The sequence below is a fragment of the Vulpes vulpes genome, chromosome 9 (genome assembly GCF_048418805.1).
Source record: "Vulpes vulpes isolate BD-2025 chromosome 9, VulVul3, whole genome shotgun sequence".
NCBI lineage: Eukaryota > Metazoa > Chordata > Mammalia > Carnivora > Canidae > Vulpes > Vulpes vulpes.
In genome coordinates, this window is record NC_132788.1 from 13,672,002 (window position 1) to 13,692,070 (window position 20,069).

The following is a 20,069-nucleotide window of genomic DNA, read 5'->3' on the forward strand; positions in this document are numbered from 1 at the left end:
CAAACTGAAGTGGCCCAGGCTTGCCCAGAAAATAATGAAAAAAGGACTAACCTGTTCTTATTCCTCCCGTAACACTCCAAGGTTTGATATGTTATTAAACCATAAATAAATGTAGCTGTAATATAGGTGGGCTACTGTCACTGTAGATACTGAATCGAAAATAAAGAATAAGATAACCAAGATAGTATTTAAATGAAACTTCTAAGAAATTTTCTTTTCTTTCTTACTTCATTAGTTCCTGGAGTTTCTTCTATTACAAATGGAAATTAAATCATTTGTTGTGTTTTCATTTGTTTTAGTTCCTGGAGTTTCTTCTATTACAAATGGGAAATTGAATCATTTGTCTCCTTAAAAACACAACTCGGTAAACAATAACAAATACCAACCTTAACAAATATCATTTTCTTTCAGATCAGTATTTAAGGACAACCAAGGAAGTGTGGACAGAGACTCAAGATTTTCACCATTGTATAGACAAGAAAGTAGCAAGATTTCAACAGAGGACCTGCTAAAACTAGTGTCAGACTACAGAAGGTAGGGGTTTGGGATACTCTTCAAAATCACATGCATCAGCTACATTGCTACTATTGATTCATTAACTCTGCATAAATAGTACTCGATTACCTGATTCTTGAACATCCAAACTCCTCCAGAAAGTAGATGCTTTACAGATGACCTCACATATGACTGATTGACACAACAAAGTAAAGTTGCCAGAATTATATGGAAGGAGTGTGAAATATTAAACCATGTCAGTTAACTATTATTGCCATGTAACAGATCACCCCAAAACTTAGTGGCTTAAAAGAACAACATCACTTACTTTCCTGAGTCTATAATTTGAACATGGTTAGGTGAGGAGAGCTTGTCTCTTCTGCACACGCGGCATCAGCTGACAGAGGTCAACCGAAGCCAGGGGATCCACATTCGGGATGGCTCATTTAATGATTGGCAAGTTGACATTGGCTATTAATTGGGAGCTCAGCTGGAGCTGTGAACTAGTGACCTTCTTCTCCATGGGAGTCTCTCCATGAGATACTATGGCTTCCTCACGGAAGGATAGCTGGCTTCTAAGAGTGTCTCAAGGGACATAAAATGATCACTACTAGTTTCTAAAGACCAGGGCCCTGAAACTGTCACAGTAGCATTTCTGGCATAATATGCTGTCAAGCTGTCACATAGCCTAGATTCAAAGAAAGGAGACATAGACACCTCTAGATAGCAGTGTTAAGGAATTTTAGAATTATGTTTTGAAATTCCACAGAGCAATTCATTGTTGTGAATACAATAATTCATAATATTTCTGTCAGGCAAATGCTTTTGGAAAAGACAATGAAAGTTGGGGCTAAAAGAAGAAAAATTTCATAGAAGCCACAGCATTTTTTAAATGTGTCACCATGTATTCAACATCTGGTGATGATAAGATCTCTCCTGATAAGCAATCTAACTTAAACTGTTAGCCACCTCACACCCATGGGATTCTTGTATACTTTGCTTCTACCCCAGATATTAGCCTTTTACGTCTCTCATCTAAGAATTAACAATCTCCTATCAGCTAAATTTGTTTATCTAAAGCAAAAGTAACACATTACTATGGAACAAACCTGATTATATCTTCAATAGAGAATATGTTTCTATTTAACTAGAAGGGAAATTTTCCCAATGTTCCTTGCTTCTTCTGGGAAAAAAATACAAACTTTAGAAAGCAAAATAAAGGTGAAAAGTGAAATGTTGGAGGAGATTGCTTCTTTGTGATCCTACAAGACCACTCCTTATGTGAAGAGACTTCCCCACCCCTTGACTTCATCAAACTTCTTGGTCAAAACTCCTACCATAGTCTTTCCCAAGGATACTGAAGCAACTAAGTGGAAGTGAATCGCATTCTACCTCTTTTTTGCCAATGTACAAAAGTATGAAAAGTTACAATGTGAGTAGAATGAAATGGGCAAAAGGTTTGGGGTAATCTACATAAACAGAGAGACTACACTCTCACAAAACCCATGTTGTTCGTGTATAGCAAAGAAAGTTATCACTCTGGCAATTAGAGGGCACCTAGAATACACAATACCATACTGGTGAAACTAAATTATTTCATGGACACCTCACACTTTATGACATTTATTCTCAGCAGTGTGCTAACAAATGTTGACCATCTGACCCTCGAGGAGGAAGAAACAAATTTGTACTGATGATCAATTTCTGTGATGTATCTTCTCCTACCATGGCTGATTTCAGGCTGCCAGTGGGGTTTCACCAAACACGGGGCTGGGAATTTGCACACCATTATATAACATTTCCACCATACAGATACATGGAAATTTTCTTATGTGGTAAAATACTTTCTAAGTGATGAATTTTGAGTACTCATTACCTTAGTAGTTAAGATAACTTGTTTAATGGTAAGTTGATATAATTTCACCTTTCATAATGACTGTGTTTTACAACGGGCAGGCAAAATAATTGGAAATGTTAACAGTCAGCTCTCACACTCTGGGTTGAACCCACCACTGTAATTACTCTACCTGTTAGGTCTCCTAGAAGGGATAACACTAGAAACGGGTAACTGTTACCAGAACTTTTACCTTCTTACAAAGGACGATAGGTGAGAAGGTTTTGGTAGAGAGGGAGACAACTGGAGTGAATATGGGGACAGGGAGAGGTGGTGAGAGGGGTCTGCACACATTTACGAAGGAGGGGGAAGGCAGAAGGCCCAAGGTCAGGACAAGGCTCCTTATCCTTGACTGTTGGTGAAGAGGGAACAAGCAAACTGTCCACTTAGCAATTGTAGCAAAGACCAGCCTGGCCCTCATGACTTCTTAAGAGTTTTAAGGAAAGTAAGTCATTTAAACCAGTTCAAATGCTAGAACTTTCTGTTAACAAAAAACTATTTACTATATTTACTATTGTACTTGTTAGGCCATTTATATAAATGTTACCTGAAATAAGACGCAAATAAACCTAAAACGCTCTTCAGAATATCTGTAACTTGATCCCTCACTGATTCCTATCTTTATTGGCAATATTACATAAATTTTAGTTTTCAGTATAAAACCAGCTCAATGAAATCATTCACAAGGTTGTTTAGGGTTGTACTGTTGACTCTTATGAAAGCTCAGAATTATAGTTGACTCTTTTTTCTTGACAATTAGAATAATTCAGTGTGTGCGTGTGTTTGTTCCCTACTTTCACAGGGTTGACAGAATAAGCAAAACACAGACCATCCCTGGAAGCCTGGATATTGCCGTTGACAATGTTCCTTTGGAGCATCCAAGTATGATGATGTCATGGTTTGCTTGTAGAGTTCAGAGTAGTTAGTGGTCTTTTGATTTGGGTGGTTGATTTGTTGGTCGGACACTTGGCTAATTACAATAGTTTGCAAGGGTTTTTCTCGAATTTTGAGATAAATGGAATTTATTAACCTACAGAAATTTGGGGCTTCTTATTTCTCCATTAAGACAGGCTGTAAGAGTGATAGGACAGAAACTATATTCAGTGTAAACTAATATTTACCTGGTGTGCACCAGGCACCCTGCAAGGTATTAAATCATGTCATTTAATCCTCAAAACCCTGAAGGGTTATAAATGAGGAATCTCAGGTTCAGATAGACTGATGACTAAATCCATAATGGGAGAATTTATATTCTATCCAGTTCCTCTGACTCAAAATACAGGGCTGGTTGCCCCATACTGTGCACCAAAGGGTTGCTCTGAACACTATGGATGGCCACCCAAGGGGCCACGTAGTAATTATGGCTGGAATATTTATAGACTCTATTATTACACAGAGAGTATGTATCTTCTTCAAAAGTCCTATTTGTGTCAGTGAAAATTTGGATTTTAGAAGGAGCTTTTATTAACTTATAAATAAGAATTTCAGAATTTATTTCGTAAGTGATGAGATTGGTTTATTTTGTTTTGTTACTTCTGATTATGCATTTTAGTGACTTTCTCGGTGATACAAAGAATGAATAAAGGCATCCTAAAATGAACTACAGAGAGAAGACTATTACACAGGATCTTACCATCAGCACTATTAAGTTTTTCATTCTTATAAATTTTCCACAAATCATTTTAATATGAAATAAAATGAGCATTCTAACCTAAGCCATGGTTTGAAATCACTTTTATATTGATCTGTATGGAAAAGCAGAGAATACACTTAGCCATTTCTCTTACCTGATTTGTGGGTCATGTCTTTAATTACCTACAGAAAAGAAAAATAACAAAAGAGAAAGCTAAAATATTCTCTTTGAAGTGACTGCCGGACATTAGAGAAATTTGAACATATAATAAAAATATTATAATTGATTTGGGGAAAAAAAATTTATAGTCCGATTCCCAGGAATATTTAGCTAACCGTTTTGCTTTTTTGAACCCAGGAGAATTCCAGATAGAATAAAGGAAAGTAGAAGGCCTTGACTTCTAGTGACCACATGAGCCTCCAAACTATTTAGTGTCAGAAGTTTTGATTTATAAACTTATAATTGTCTTTTTCATTTTCCTTAGGCTGTTCCTATAAGGCTAGATTTTTAAATATGGTAAAAACTAGAGAGAAAAGTAGAATAAATTGTATCAAATAATGCAGAGTGGGGCTTCAGACCTATATAGTGAAATCATTCTATAGGAAAAAATTGTTATCAACCCATTAGGTACTGTCCATACTAGACCTATTGGACAAAGTTATGTTGTCAGTATCTGTATTGTTTCATGTTAGGTAAAGGCCAGTGGGTTACTCCTTACCTTATAACACCTGGTTAGCGTGCTCAGAGAATCATTAGCTAAAATTTAGTTTTCATATGAAGCTTAAGGCAAAAAGAAAATAGTTATAAATCCCTCCAAAGATTTACCAATTCTTTGAGACATCAATTTTGATATTAAATGGCTGAGTATCTGTCATCTGTACCTCCTACAAATTTTTCCTGCTAGCATAATTTAACATAAATTCCTTTACAAGTATAGAGTTTCAACTTTGAGTGGATTCATTTTAAAATTTGTTAAGTCTTGTTCACTTTAAACAATCACATTAAATGACAAACTCTTATTTTCTGATTTTTAAAGACTGTGTAACATCGTCCTTTATCCCTGTCAAGCCTTTCGATGTGACGGCTCAACCAGAACCCACAGTGGAGGTTGAAGAATTTGTTTACGACTCAACAAAGTATTGCCGTCCTTACAGAGTATACAAAAATCAGATTTACATTTACCCCAAGCACCTCAAGTATGATAGCCAGAAATGTTTCAACAAGGTATGGTATGTTTCTGAGATGTTGTGCTGTCGCTACACCCTATTGAAATCATATTAAGACAGATTCTTGAGAGTTCAAACACAAATTATCATAGGTCAATACTTTGGAATAAGAATCCATTTGCAGAAAGTGCCTAATGAGGGACAGTGATGAGTTTCATCCTAAAAGTGTTTAAGGACGCACAGTTTTATAACATATTAATAATCCTTTCTAAAATCAGCCCTGAATTATTTTGTTCTAGACCTCTTTTTTTTGTTTCTTAAGATACTCTGAAAATAGCATATCTGCTTCCTTTTGATACAAGTTTTTTTTCTTCCTTTTTAAATAATATCTCCAAATCCTCCTGCTATTTCTGAGCACTATGGATAATGTCACAAGAAAGTGCCGGGTATTCTACATTTTTCAGATTTAATTAGAAGCTACTTATTTTAGGCACTCGGATTGGTTTTTTTGGTGTTATTTAACAGGAAATTACGATTTCCATTTTCCCTCTCTGTAATTTCAGGCTCGAAATATAACTGTGTGCATTGAATTCAAAAATTCTGATGAAGAAGGTGCCAAGCCCGTGAAGGTGAGCCAAGTCCACAAGGGTACACAGCAATCCAGGGGGATTGGCAGGTGCATAGGTTCTCCTCACCACCATGGAGCTTTTTATATGAGTGTGATTGAAGGAGGAGCGATTCAATTCATTTGTGTTAGATTTCTTAAAACGTACCTGATTTAATGGCCATCATTAACTGAATCTATTAGAAATGTCAGTCTCATAGCTCTGCCTAGCTTTTCATGATTCGGAAAAAAGGAAACCACTCTAGCATGAAATAAATGCAAAGATCCCCCTCTGGAAGACTCTGCCCTCTTCAAAGATTAGCCCGCCTCTCAATTCAGCATGCTTGATTTAAAATGCCACATCCCATCTGGACCTCATGTGACCTCTGCAGAAGGACTGCTGCATACTGGTCCAATGGCCAATACTGGCCCAATGGCTAGTGCAGCAGGCCCCAGGGTGTTCACGTCCATGGAAAGGGCATGTGGCCCATTGCCTGAGGAGCTGGGAAATGGCTCTGGAAGTCTGTCCCTGTTGTTGATTACATGATTTAATAAAATTCAGAAGATGGGCAGCCCCAGTGGCGCAGTGGTTTAGCACCACCTACAGCCCAGGACGTGATCCTGGAGACCCTAGATGGAGTCCCATGTCAGGCTCTCTGCATGGTGCCTGCTTCTCTCTCTGCCTTTATCTCTGCCTCTGTGTGTGTGTGTGTGTGTCTCTATGAATAAATAAAGTCTTTAAAATAAATAAATAAATAAATAAATAAATAAATAAATAAATAAATAAATAATAAGTAAATAAATAAATAATAAATAAATAATAAATAAAATCCAGAAGATTTGTATGAACTACTTTTCAACCTACAAAACTGCAACTGGATGTCATTTTTCTGAGTTCACCTTTGATATATACTACTTTTATTTTAGGGACTTCAAATAACATAGAGTAACCCTTAAAAAGAGAGGAAAATTATTTTGAGTGTGCCTGTGGCCAGATCTTCCCAGTTTCAATGAATCAGCGGGGTGAAATAGTAAAGGACAAAGCTAATCTCATACTGACCCCCACGATTATCTGAGATAATCTCTTAAAGCTCTCTGTCAGGTACCATTTGTACCAAGAAGGTTCATAGAATTATTCAGAATCAATTTGAGTGACTGAATGAATCATGCAGGGGAGAAAGAGTTCTTTAAAATAGTCTTGAGCCACTGTCAGTATCCACAGGTTCCAAGTTCCACGGTAACATTAGTCAGCATCAGGAGACAAAAATTAGAGCAAAATGGAATTTTCAAGCAAACAAAGGCAATGACCAGACAGCAAGCACAGCAGGCCTGCTAGTGCAGTGTTTATGGGGAAAATTCTAGAAAAGAGGAATAATAGCAGGTGTGTGAGTCTCCTGTCTCATTGCATTCTAAAGGCTCATACAGAAATACAGCAGATTCCAGAAGAGGGAGCCTGAGCCTTGGGCTAAGGGAATTTTGAAGCTGCATGCCTAGGAAGTGCCATATGACATCCCCTGGCTTGATTAGGGGCTAGGATAGAATAGCAGTGCAATGTGGTGGAGCCTGAAATAAGCCTTATCCTTCCAGCACAGCGTTCTTGGTTGGGAGGAGGCATGTCAGGGGTTGGGGTCGAACCAAACCCTGTGGTCACCCAGGACTGATTGCCTTGAACTCTGAACCAGACCTGGGTATGCCATGGACCCCTTCCAGAGGCCACCTTACAGGAATCTGAATTGAACAATTTAGCTCTTATCTCCTGGTAATCAAAAGTTAGGTAATGAATTAATTCAGGTTGATGTGATAGCTACACGATGAATTAAAGCCTTCATATTTTCTTCCATAGTGCCCTGATATAGTAAGTACAGGGCAGTAGGTGAGAGAAGTTCAAGGTTAATTAGATACCAGCTAAGCCTGGCAAGTTATCACTAAATTCATCTTTGTTCCAGGGTTGGTAACTGAAGAATTGTGACTTTTTTGTGTGTGCTCAGAGTTAATTTCAGACACTCCTAATCATTCAACTCATAACTTTTTAAACAGTGTATTTATGGAAAACCTGGAGGGCCTCTCTTCACCTCAGCTGCCCACACTGCAGTTCTGCATCATTCCCAGAATCCGGATTTCTCCGATGAGGTAAGGGCCACACCTCCCCTGCTCCCAGCAGCTCCTAAAAGAGATGGGTCAGGTAATGCACAAAGATATGCATTCTCTCTAGACCACATCTCAGACTGAGGGCATGCCTTGGCTGATGTTTACTTAAGTGAGATTTAGAAACTGTATTTATTGACAGTTGCTCCAGGGGTTAGGTTGCAAATCCGGACGTTTCAGCATAGGATTGCCCTTCAAAAATATGCTTTTATGGTATCATTCTTTTCAAGGGAGAATAATTTTTTTCTTTTATTTCATTAATCAATATAATAAAGATTGTGTTGGACAGCTTAACCAATCAATAGCTGCATTTCATGTCATAATGGAAAGAACTTAGCAATAGATAGAATATGAGCCAACACTAATTCTTATGACCTACTTGAACTTGAGTGATCGTGGATACTGTCATCTCTAAATGTGATGTACAGCAAGACCTGCCCTGGCCAACTCCTGAGACTCTCTTATTATGGGCCAGGCACCATGCTGTACTCCATATATACATCATCTCAATCCCTACAGGGTTCTCCAGAGAAACAGAGCCAATAGGGGAGATATATATATATATGTATAGACAGGTAGACTTATTATAAGGTATAGGCTCACATCGTTATGGAAACAAGAAGTCTCATGATCTTCCATCTGTAATCCTGAAAGCTGGTGGTATTATTCAAAGGCCTGAGAGCCAGCTGGGCTGTGATAGAGATTTCAGTTCAGGTGTGAAGGTCTGAGAAAAAAGGGTGCCAAAGGCAGACAGGGAAGATCAATGTTTTGGTTCAAGTAGTCAGGCAGAGAGAGAATTCAACCTCCTGCCTTTTTGTTCCATTCAGACCTTTATCAGATTGGATGATGAGCACCCACACTGGTGAAGGCCATCTGCTTTACTCAGCCCTCAAATTCTAATGCTAATCTCTTCAATCTCTTCAGAAGCATCCTCACAGGCACACCCAGAAATAAAGTTTAACCAGTATTTGGGCATTCTGCAGTCTAATCAAACTGACATAAAATTAACCTTCACACCTTCCTATCTTATGAGTAAGGAAACTGGGACTCAGAGAAGTAACTTTGCCAAGGGCACAGCAGTAAGAAGGGATCATCAGGGGCAGCCCGGGAGGCTCAGTGGTTTAGCACCACCTTCGGTCCAGGGCATGATCCTGGGGACCTGGGATCAAGTCCCATGTCAGGCTTCCTGTGTACAGCCTGCTTCTCCCTCTACCTGTGTCTCTGCCTCTCTCTCTCTCTCTCTCTCTCTCTCTCTCTCTCTCTCATGAATAAATAAATAAAATCTTAAAAAAAAAATGATCATCAGAACTCAAACTAGGCCACATGACTCGGGGCTGAAGCTTCACCATTCTGCTCTAAGACATGAAAAAACCAATTGGGCCAATGGTAAATTACTCTGTATGTGTCAGCTGGTATTAAAAAGAGATTCAGACAAACAAGCTTTAGGGATTAAATTTAATTTCTGACCACAAAGCAAAGATCTAAACTAATGCAACCTGCTGATATGGTATCTGGGATTAAAAATATCCCATCTTTTTATGAGGTCTCCTATTGCTACTACAGTAAATCGCCAAATTTGGTGACTTAGAAAAACCCACATCCATTATCTCATAGTTCTGGAAATCATAACTCTGAAATGGGTCCCACAGAGCTTAAATCAAGGTGGCAGCAGGTCTGCATTCCTTCCAGAAGCTTTAGGGGAGATTCCTTGCCTCACCTTTTCTAGCTTCTAGAGGCTTCCGCAGTCCTTGGCTTGTGACCCTCTTCCAGAAGTTTTCTCACTCTCACTTCCACTTCCATTCTCTGACTCTGACTTCCCTCCAATAAGGATTTTGTGGTTACGTTGGTCTCCCACAGTAATCCAGTGTAATCTTCCCATTTTAAAAATCCTTGTTTTCATCACTTTTGCAAATCCCTTTTACCCTGTTCACAGATTCTGGATATTGGGGCCCAGAGGACACCATTTGGGGGCAGGCTATTAGTCTGCCTACCACACCTTATTCCACATCAATCATTTTGAAACTAAAGGAACTTCAGTGAAACCACAGACCTCCTTTAACCTTATCTCCCTCCTCCACATCCACTTAATGCTCTTAAGCTTTGTTCCCTATAAATTCAGGACAGAAGGTAAAAAAAAAAAAAAAATTAAGGTAAAGGGCTATCACCATGTTATAGAATATTTATTGTATTGGTTGACCCCTTGGAAAAACCCCTCTGAAATATGCATCTGTTGCAGACATACAAGATTTTTTTTTCTAAAAAAATTATGTTCTCACTGTTAATTCTGACTGTTAATCTCTGTTACTCTCATGTGCTTCCCGGAATTCTTATAAAAGCCATGGAGTTTTCTATAGGAGAACATGTGTGTAATGACAGCCCAGTGAACTCTGCAGTGCAGACTCAAAACTGAGGTTGCATTAATTGCAAAAATTGATACAAATTCTTCCAAGGCTCTGTTATAATGTGAATATTTGCAGTATTTAAAGTGAAGGATGTTGGCATTAATAGTTAACTGGAATTCTTGAGAACTTATTGCGTTCCCATATGCTCTTTATGTTAGCTAAAAAAAAGAAAAAATTTCCTTCTGGTACATGGCTAATTACTGTACGTCCTTAAATGTACATTGGCCTTTGTTACCAAGTTTGCATACTAGTATATAAAGAATGTGTAAGCTTGTAAACCATTCTAGTTCAGAAGTTCTCAGATTTTACCATTCACCAGAATCACCTTGAAGCCTTGTTACATCAGATGACTGTAATCCCCCCAGATTTGTGGATTCCAAATGTCTGAAACAGGGCCTGAAAATTTGCATGATACTTGTTAGAACAAGTTTCTAAAAGATGTTGATGCTGCTCTTTCGGGGAGAACATTTGGAAAATCAATGTAATGAGTCCTTTCCCGAACAAAGTGCAAGTACAGGGGATCCCTGGGTGGCTCAGCAGTTTAGCGCCTACCTTTGGCCAGGGCGTGATCCTGGAGTCGCGGGATCGAGTCCCACGTCGGGCTCCCGGCATGGAGTCTGCTTCTCCCTCCTCCTGTGTCTCTGCCTCTCTCTCTCTCTCTCTCACACACACACACAAATAAATAAATAAATCTTTTTTAAAAAAAGTGCAAATACATTAGCTAGATAGGTAGATGCACAAAGAGTCTAATAAATAAGCTGGCAGATAATCTGCACGCTTCTCTAACACCTTATTGCTTGACCATTCTGGAAGTTACCAAGCTGCTGATATTGCGTTGAATGCAGCTTATATGATGAGATCCTGGGATTCTAGTGTGAAGTAGTTATCAAATGACATGGTTCCCCATCCTGGAAGATCCTATTAAACTGACTAGACCATAAACTCCCAGTGAGTCAAAGCCCTATAACATCTCTCCACTCGATTCCCACCTCCGTGTCATCCTATTTCACAACGTATGTGGCAGATGTTTGGAAACTGAAAAGCACTATGAAATATAGAAGGTGTCAAAACATTTCTTTTTAGGGATATGGAGTATGCTCCTCATTAAGCATATTTTTAACATATATCAACTTTATGTTTTATACTTATTAGGAAACATTCCTTATGTAGCTACAGCATGACATCTTCACAAAACAGCTCATTACTTGGTTACCACAATAACACATTTCATGTATTTTTTTTTTGTTATTTTTAAGAAGAAATAGATTCCATGCTTAAGTTACATCATTTCCTACTGCTATGTTTCTCACCACTGTGTCTATGAATTGCCTGGGGGTCTTATTAAAAATGCAGATTCTGATTCCATGTGTCTGGGGTAGTGTCCAAGATTGTGCATTTCTAATGAGCTCACAAGCGATGCTCATACTCTAGTCCATGCACACACTGCATGAGACAGGGACTCAGTTCACTCAATGGATGTTCTCTGGTGATAGGTTCCTTGACCTATGTCTTTTTGACACCTTATGGTGAGCCTCTGTGTATGTGTGAGTGTGTGAGTGTGCTTAATCCATTCTTTACTAGCATCCGTTACCAAATGACAAATGCTAGGCATTCTAAATTATCAACAGCCACCACAATAAAGAAGTAAAAATATCAGTCCCTTAACACATGACTGCTAGCAGGATGGATATCCATTGAGAGTTAAGTCGGTACTTCTTACACTAACTATGAAACGTGGTCCTTAGTTTCAGTGAAAGATCTTTTTAAAAGGTGAAGGCGCCTATGTTTTGTCTCACCCTGACCTGGGGCAAATGAATTTCATCCCAGTCCAGCTATGATCTCTTTCATTGCAGGTGAAAATTGAACTACCGACACAGCTCCATGAGAAACACCATATTTTGTTTTCTTTTTACCATGTCACTTGTGACATAAATGCCAAGGCCAATGCCAAGAAAAAGGAGATGCTGGAAACATCAGGTACTGACAGGATGTGATTTGGTACAGTTTTACATGTCATCTATGTGTCTGGAACTGGAGAGGACTTTTAAAGCTCTGATGTATTAAATTTTTTTAGTGAGGTTTTCTATTCATAAGTGACAAGTAACTTTGTTTTTACTCCTCACCATGGCGCTTTGCACTCAGAAGGTTTCTCTTTGTTCTTCCTTTGCACAGTGGGATATGCTTGGCTTCCCCTGATGAAACATGATCAGATAGCTTCTCAAGAATACAATATCCCAATAGCAACAGGCCTGCCTCCTAATTATTTAAGCTTTCAAGATTCTGCAAGTGGAAAGGTACTGAGTGATGTATAATTTAAGAGAAAAAAAATACATGAGCTAAATGGCATGAGGTTATCTTCTTTCTGCTGTTTAAATTAACCCAAGGACTGTAGTGTATGCATCCATTGTGGTGATGAGTCATGTACCAACAATATTTTCAGTGTCTTGTTTCATTCATGGCTGGTAGAAATGATCCATTAGAATGGCCCCCTGATACCACATCGGTCTCCCTCACCGGTACTGCTAATTCTTTTTGCATCTTTTATTTTGCATCTGTAGAGTCCTGTAAGTTAAATGGATCGGGACGGCCAATTAACATAAGCTAAATAACCTGTTTCTTTTCTCTTCTTCAATTGCCACAGTGACAGTAACACACTCTTTTTTACAGCATGGTGGGAGTGACATTAAGTGGGTTGACGGTGGCAAGCCACTCTTCAAAGTATCGACATTTGTGGTGTCCACAGTAAATACTCAGGTGAGTGCGCTGTCCTGAAAAAATCTCAGCATCTGTTTGAACCCATAGAATCCTAAAGGGGCTCCTGTATTTAGGGGAGGGGACTCACCATTTCCCAGGTTGTCAGAGGAGCTGGTGATTTAGAAATGCAAAGGAAGAAATGTCGGCAGCATAACTTTCTGCCTCTCCCAGGAGAGAGAGAATGCCCCAGCCCTTCAGCCCAGGTGCCCTTACAACTGTGGACTAGAATACCAGACATGTACGTATCAGGATGATGCTCCCACGCTTGAAATATGTTTTTCTTTCACTGAAAACACCCAAGTGTTAAAAATGGGGAAAGGTGGGATCCCTGAGTGGCTCAGCGGTTTAGCGTCTGCCTTTGGCCCAGGGCGTGCTCCTGGAGACCTGGGATCGAGTCCCACATCGGGCTCCCTGCATGGAGCCTGCTTCTCCCTCTGCCTGTATCTCTGCCTCTCTCTCTCTACCTCTATCTCTCATGAATAAATAAATAAAATATTTTTTTTTAATGAGGAAAGGTCAAAATGAAAGACTTTGGATCTTTACCTAAAAACTAAGTCTGATTTCCAGTGCCTACCAGGTGCTCCTAATGGGCAGGCCATGAGATCAGCAGAACTACTGGAGACCCTCCTTGGCCAGCTTCTTCCTGGGTGATCCTGCACAAGTCACCTCACCCCTGCGGTTCTTATTTCGTCATCAGGAAAATGATGGCAATAATATCTGCCTAAGGTTGTAGGAAGGATCAAAATGGGAAACCACGTGTGAAAACATGTCAGGAACTGCAAAATGATATACAAACCTAATTCCCGTCATTGCTAAATTACCACAGATGCACCCCTTCCACTGCAAGACAGCTTCTCTTACCAGAGTATGAGGACTTCTGTGGTACCAATTGTAAAGTACAAAGCAAATCATTAAGTACACAAACTATGTATTTCCCCTTTCTTAAATGCTTGCTAAGAGAAATGAAATCATCCAGGTATTACACACATATTGCATCAGAATTTCTCCCTGTAACCTCTGGTGCCTCAAGGGAAATTTAACTCCCTTCCTCAGTCCTCTGCGCAAACTCCACAAGTCCCACAAAATGGTCCTTCCCCACCTAGTCCTGCCCTTATATACCAACCTGTCTTTCTCACACTTCCAACTGCTTTCCTCTCAACAAGCCAGATGTCTCTCTGACTCACCATCACTCACCTTTTTCTGCATCCGCTGCCACCGCCCACATACTCATCGCCAAGGCGGGACATATTCCTCTTTCATCAGTATTTACCTCAGGGACCAAATGCCCAGGCCCTCTCTTGCACTGCGTCCTCCATCTGCTTAGCTTCTGCTTCTGACACTCAGCCCTCCTCATGAGGAAGGCAATCTTCCCCTCCCTTCCTCCCCTCCCTGCCTTGGCCTGGACACCTCCCACCCATCCTTCAGACCTTGGCTCACTTTCTCAAAGAAGCCTGTCCTCTTCCCTGACCCTTCAGACATGTGTCGTCTTGTCATACACCCACATGGCACCCTGCTTTCCTGTGATGCACCTATGTAACTGTGATCAAGTAGGTGTGTGTTGACGTTGCAGTATGGTGCTGGTCTCCCTGACATAATGGAAGGACTGCAGAAGAAGGGACTGGGTTTTCCTGGGCCTTCACTCTGTCCTCCCTGGCTGCCAAGGGCCTAGCACATAGTCAGCTTTCAATGACTAATTGTCAAATAGTTGAATAAATGAAATGAAACTGAAAATATGACACACACACACGTATGCTCACACATACCCTGGAGCTGAGGGAAACCCAAATCACAGATGTCCTTCTAGAATCAACAAATTCCAGAGAAATATCCAGTATGGGTGTCTTCACTAAAATTCCGTGTCTCACTTTCTGACTATATAACTCTGCCCCTCAGCTCAAGAGAATTTCTAAGAGGCCACCCTCTTCAGAAAATAGCATTAAAGGGAATATTCATTTGCTCAGGCTGCCGTAACAGAATACCACAGACTGGGCAGCTTACACAACAGAAATCTATGTTCTCACCATCCTGGAGTCCAGAAGACCAGTATCAAGGTGTCAATGTGTTGGCAGGGTTGGTTTCTTCTCAGGCCTCCCTACTTGGCATGTAGGTAGCCATCTTCTTGCTGGGTCCTTTCGTGGTCCTTTCCTCTATGCCAGTACATGTCTGGTGTTTATCTCTGTGTCCAGATTTCCTCCTCTATTTTTTTTTATAAGTAGGCTCCACACATGTGGAGCCCACCATGGGTCTTGAAGTCATGACCCTGAGATCAATCAAGAGTCAGGTGTTTAATAGACTAAGCCACCCAGGTGCCCCTAAATTTCATCTTTTATAGAGACATCAATCATATTGGACTTGGTCCACTCTAACCGCTTCATTTTAACATAACTATCTCTTTAAAGACCTTATCTCTAAATATGGTTATATTATGAGGTACCAGGGCGGGAATTAAGACTTCAACATATGGATTGTGAAGGGACACAATGCAGCCCATTACAAAGGGTACAAATCAGTTTTATCTCATTAGATTAGTGTGAACTTCCTAATTTTTTACTAGCTTGGGCATTTTAAGTCTAAAAATATCCCTGTGCATAATAAGAGTACACTTTCTCATGTGTGTTAAGAAATATGTAAGAAAAAAACATAGAAGTGTGTAGAAAGAAACAAGAACATGAAAGAAGGCAATTTTTAAAAGGGGAGAGAAGGGACAGAGCCAGTGGAAGTGCTTCTCCAGCCACTGCCATGTGGCCGAGAAGGAAAACACATCTATCTACAAGAAAGGAAAAAAAGAAAGAGCAGGGTTTGTGGTCCAGGTGGAGCTTTCAGTGAACTTTCAAAATGTCCAGTGAAAATGAAAGCCGTCACTCTGACTCCTTGATAAAGCATCTGCTCGTCTCATTGAGGCATCTGTCCTCCAGAAATACTCACCCTCCATCACTGTAATTGTCATACAGTTTATGTGTCACAAGAAATAAACACTTTCCTTGCTCTTTCAGGATCCCCATGTGAACGCATTTTTCCGACAGTGCCAAAAAAGAGAGAGAGATATGTCTCAGTCACCTACCTCGAACTTCATCCGGTCTTGTAAGGTAAGGTGACGTGCAAATACTCTCTGGGTCTCCAGGGTAAAGAAACGGGTAAAAGGGTCCTTTCCAGTTTCCAATGAGTAGCAAACTAAGATAGGGCCATCATGGAAGATTTTTAAATACCTTATCAATTCAGAGAATAAATGGTTATTTCTCAATTCTTTGATAGGCTCTGCCTGTTGATTACAAAACAAGCAAATGTCAGATTTTTTTCCCAAAATAAAATGATTGAAAATCAGAATCAGTTGATTTTCAATTAGATAATTGTGTACAGTATCCTTGCAACATCACCCCCGTGCCTGCGTGCCTGCTGAGTGCAGTGAAGAATAAAGCCAGATGAAGGTGAGCTAGCGTATTCATACTTTTCCTTTTTTTTTTAAGATTTTATTTATTTAATCATGCGAGACACAGAGAGAAGCAGAGACATAGACAGAGGGAGAAGCAGGCTCCATGCAAGGAGCTTCATGAGGGACTCGATCCCAGGATGCCGGGATCATGCCCTGAGCCAAAGGCAGATGCTCAACCACTGCACCACCCAGACACCCCACTTACTTGAGTTCAGAAACACATCAGCAGAAGGTGCTTTAAATTTAACCAGTGTCCTTTTTCTCCCACCAATGTACTACAGAACCTATTGAATGTGGAAAAGATTCACGCAATCATGAGTTTTCTGCCTATCATCTTGAATCAGCTCTTCAAGGTGCTGGTCCAGAATGAAGAAGATGAAATAACTACAACTGTGACCAGGTACCTCTCCCGTGGTCTTAGGAGAAGAGCTCTTCTAGTCTGTGTTTGCACAAAACTGTGATTATAACTGAACAGCCACCTTCTTGTGCCCGCTTGTGTTTCACGTGAACACATGTCTCAAATTTGAAGTATTTCTCACTCTTGAGTTCTTGCCTTCAAATCTGTTATCATTGGGGTAAAGTTTTAGACCCGTTTTTTCACTTTTTATTTTGTTTCTTAATTAATCTTTTTATTTTGATGGAATCATAGATTGGCAGGCACTTGTGAGAAATAATGTGGAGAGATCCCATGTTCCCTTTACCTAGTTTACCAATGCCACATCATGCAAAACTGTAGCGCAGTATCTCTACCGGGATATTGACATTGATAAACAGAATACGGAACATTCCCATCACCAGGGGGATCCCTCATGTTGTCATTTATTACACAAAATTACTTCCCTCACATCCCCAGTCCCCACCCCTTAGCCCTGGTAACTACTAATCTGTTAAAATTTTGGATAGATAGATAGGAAGGACATCTGGGTTTTTCCAGTTCAGGTAGATTTTGGGTGAACATAAGTTTTTATTTCTCTGAGATAAATGCCTGGTGCAGCTGCTAGGTCTTAAGGATAGTTGCACCTGCAGTTTTTAAGAAAACGCTGAATTGTTTTCCAGGGTGGCTGTACAGTTTCACATTCCCACTAGATTTTTAAATTTTTTTCTCTAACTGCCCCTGCTTTAAATTTGTCTGTACTACATTTTGCCAACATTTCTAATCTGTCTAGTAACTTTGACGATCCTAATTTCCTCTCTATTGGAGATACTGTTTTAAATCCATTAAAGCATCATGTATGTTTAATGTTCATTTTTTAAAAAAAAATATTAGTCACGGAATTCTGCGGAAAAAAATTACTCTTCACATTGAAGTATGTCCAGAACTTTCGTAACTGTCAGATATATTATTAACCTCTTTCAGAATGTGGGTCTTTAGCCTCATTTTTAAAGTAGCACCCTGAAGCTCTGGGACAATTAAAGTGTGTCTAACAGTTCCACATCAGCCAGTTCTGGACCTGGGTTAAAAATCTCCAACTGTACCTTCAACTGAGACTCTTTTCAGCATGAACATATAGGTTTTTGTGAACAAGACTGCTAAATATTTCAGCAGATAGATCTGCTAAAATTCCAAGACATTCCAAAACACTGCAGCCATTGAGCAACTGGCAGTACTAATGTGAAAGCAGTACCACCGCTGCTACTAGAAACACTTCACGAGCTTAGGAGGGAAATAAAAAACAAAACTGAATCTTAATCTAATTGCTTTTTACAACAGCATATGTAGTGCCTCTTTGTTAGAAGGGAAACCCTCTTTATTCTTTTATTCTTTTTTAAGGATTTTTTTTATGAGAGAGAGAGAGAGAGAGAATACAATCAGGGGGGAGGGACAGAAGGAGAGAAGCAGACTGCCCGAGGAGCTGGGATCCCAAGGTGAGGCTCCATCTCAGGACCCTGGGATCATGATCTGAGCCAAAGGCAGACACTTAACCAACAAAGCCACCCAGAGGGAGCCCTCTTTAAATGAACTATAATAATTGGAGGTTAAAGGTCCTAAATTTTAATCAGATACTAAAAATGATTCTTTTTCCAAGAAGACAGTATCAGCCAACACACAAGCCATAAAAGTCTTCAGTGTGATGTTGCAGCCATGAGATACTTATATCTTAGTGTTAATACGGATATTGGGGGATCAGAGGGGGAAATCTGAAACTGGTTCACGCATTCATTCAGTGCCTGTTAAATACCCAGTTTACAAAACACTCTAGTGCCAAGCCCAGTCATATTTTCCTGTCTTTTCCAGAAAAGTCACTGAACAGTTTTGTTTTTCCAGGGTTCTGACCGACATTGTGGCCAAATGCCATGAGGAGCAGCTGGACCACTCTGTCCAGTCATACATTAAGGTATGAAATCGCCACTTCGACACTGGGCACATCCCTCGTGCTGTGTGGTTTGTCTCATTTCTGTCTGCAATAAGTGGGATGTTTCTGCCTTTAGCTGGATGGGGCTCAGCACAGTAATATCAAACATTCCCTTTAGCCACTTAGGATTCCATCTCTTTGCATGGATGATCTAGAGGTATAGTTCAAATGTATAAATAATGTGTACATGTGCAAATGAATATTTATATGGGGAGAAAGAGCAAAGAAAGAGAAGAGAAAATGAAAGTATTGGCCTTTTGAAGTCAACATTACAAATGAATGCAATTCCTGTATCAAGTTAAGGAATATTTTTCCTGTTGGTTTGTTGAATGCTCTGTGTTTCTTCTGTAATGTTTTCTTAGCTCTTTTTATTGTTTTCTCAGGCATTATTTCATTTTCCCAGTTACTGTATATTTGTACCTGCTTCTGGTATGTTAAGTCCTTTATCCTCGGGCATGATCCACTAGCCCATTCCATCAGTGTGCACCTGCTTCCTCCAGCGTCCTTCACCAAGCGTTCACTCGGACATGTTCATGTTCTCATTTCCAGTTGGCCTGTGAATTAATGCCAGTGAACTTGTGATGATGTTTGCATATTATAGTTCCTGCCTAAATGTCATCTTCCTGAATGAAAAGAAAGAATCTATCCAGAGATAAATGAGAGTGGCTTACATAACTTTATAATGCATAGAGGAGCTCAATTTCTATTTTTATGTATATATTAAATCTTTTTGAGACCCAGACCTTTTTTAATTGAAAGAATTTATTCCATTGATATATAAGAATAGACATATACTTCCATAAGTTAGATATCTAGAAAGGTGACTAGAGGATAATTTGGGGGTTTTGTGGTAGAAATGTGTAAAAAACAAACAAAAAAACAAAACTTCCTATGAAATTTCACTCTGAGGTGAAACCCTCTGAGGGATATTTTTACATTACAATTTTATATGTACATATTTTCTACCTGCCTGAAATGTAAGATATCTTCCCAAATACCCAAGTATGATCGTGTGCCCTTCCTTAAAATAGCCCATATGCCAAAGATAGTTATTTCTTTTTTTTTTTTCAAAGATAGTTATTTCACAACAATTTCCCTATGGTATAATTTTACCCAACAAGATCTACACTTCAGCTGCGGAAAGACAGTTGTGCCTACAAATGCTTGTTTAGTTTACTCTCTGTTTAAGACA

General features: G+C 39.6%; 1 protein-coding gene across 30 annotated transcripts in view; it reads left to right on the top strand.

Moving 5' to 3' along the window:
* The window catches only part of DOCK10 (dedicator of cytokinesis 10), a 259,737-nt gene that overhangs the window by 177,603 nt on the left and 62,065 nt on the right, over nucleotides 1–20,069 (top strand). For all 30 annotated transcript variants that reach the window (XM_072719383.1, XM_072719388.1, XM_072719401.1 and 27 more), the window contains exons 15-25: nucleotides 412–534; nucleotides 3,192–3,271; nucleotides 5,059–5,246; nucleotides 5,752–5,817; nucleotides 7,830–7,922; nucleotides 12,193–12,316; nucleotides 12,512–12,633; nucleotides 13,007–13,093; nucleotides 16,087–16,179; nucleotides 16,805–16,923; nucleotides 18,790–18,859. In XM_072719383.1, the coding sequence (XP_072575484.1) occupies nucleotides 412–534; nucleotides 3,192–3,271; nucleotides 5,059–5,246; nucleotides 5,752–5,817; nucleotides 7,830–7,922; nucleotides 12,193–12,316; nucleotides 12,512–12,633; nucleotides 13,007–13,093; nucleotides 16,087–16,179; nucleotides 16,805–16,923; nucleotides 18,790–18,859 (1,165 nt within the window). The remainder of the gene's footprint in view (nucleotides 1–411; nucleotides 535–3,191; nucleotides 3,272–5,058; nucleotides 5,247–5,751; nucleotides 5,818–7,829; nucleotides 7,923–12,192; nucleotides 12,317–12,511; nucleotides 12,634–13,006; nucleotides 13,094–16,086; nucleotides 16,180–16,804; nucleotides 16,924–18,789; nucleotides 18,860–20,069) is intronic.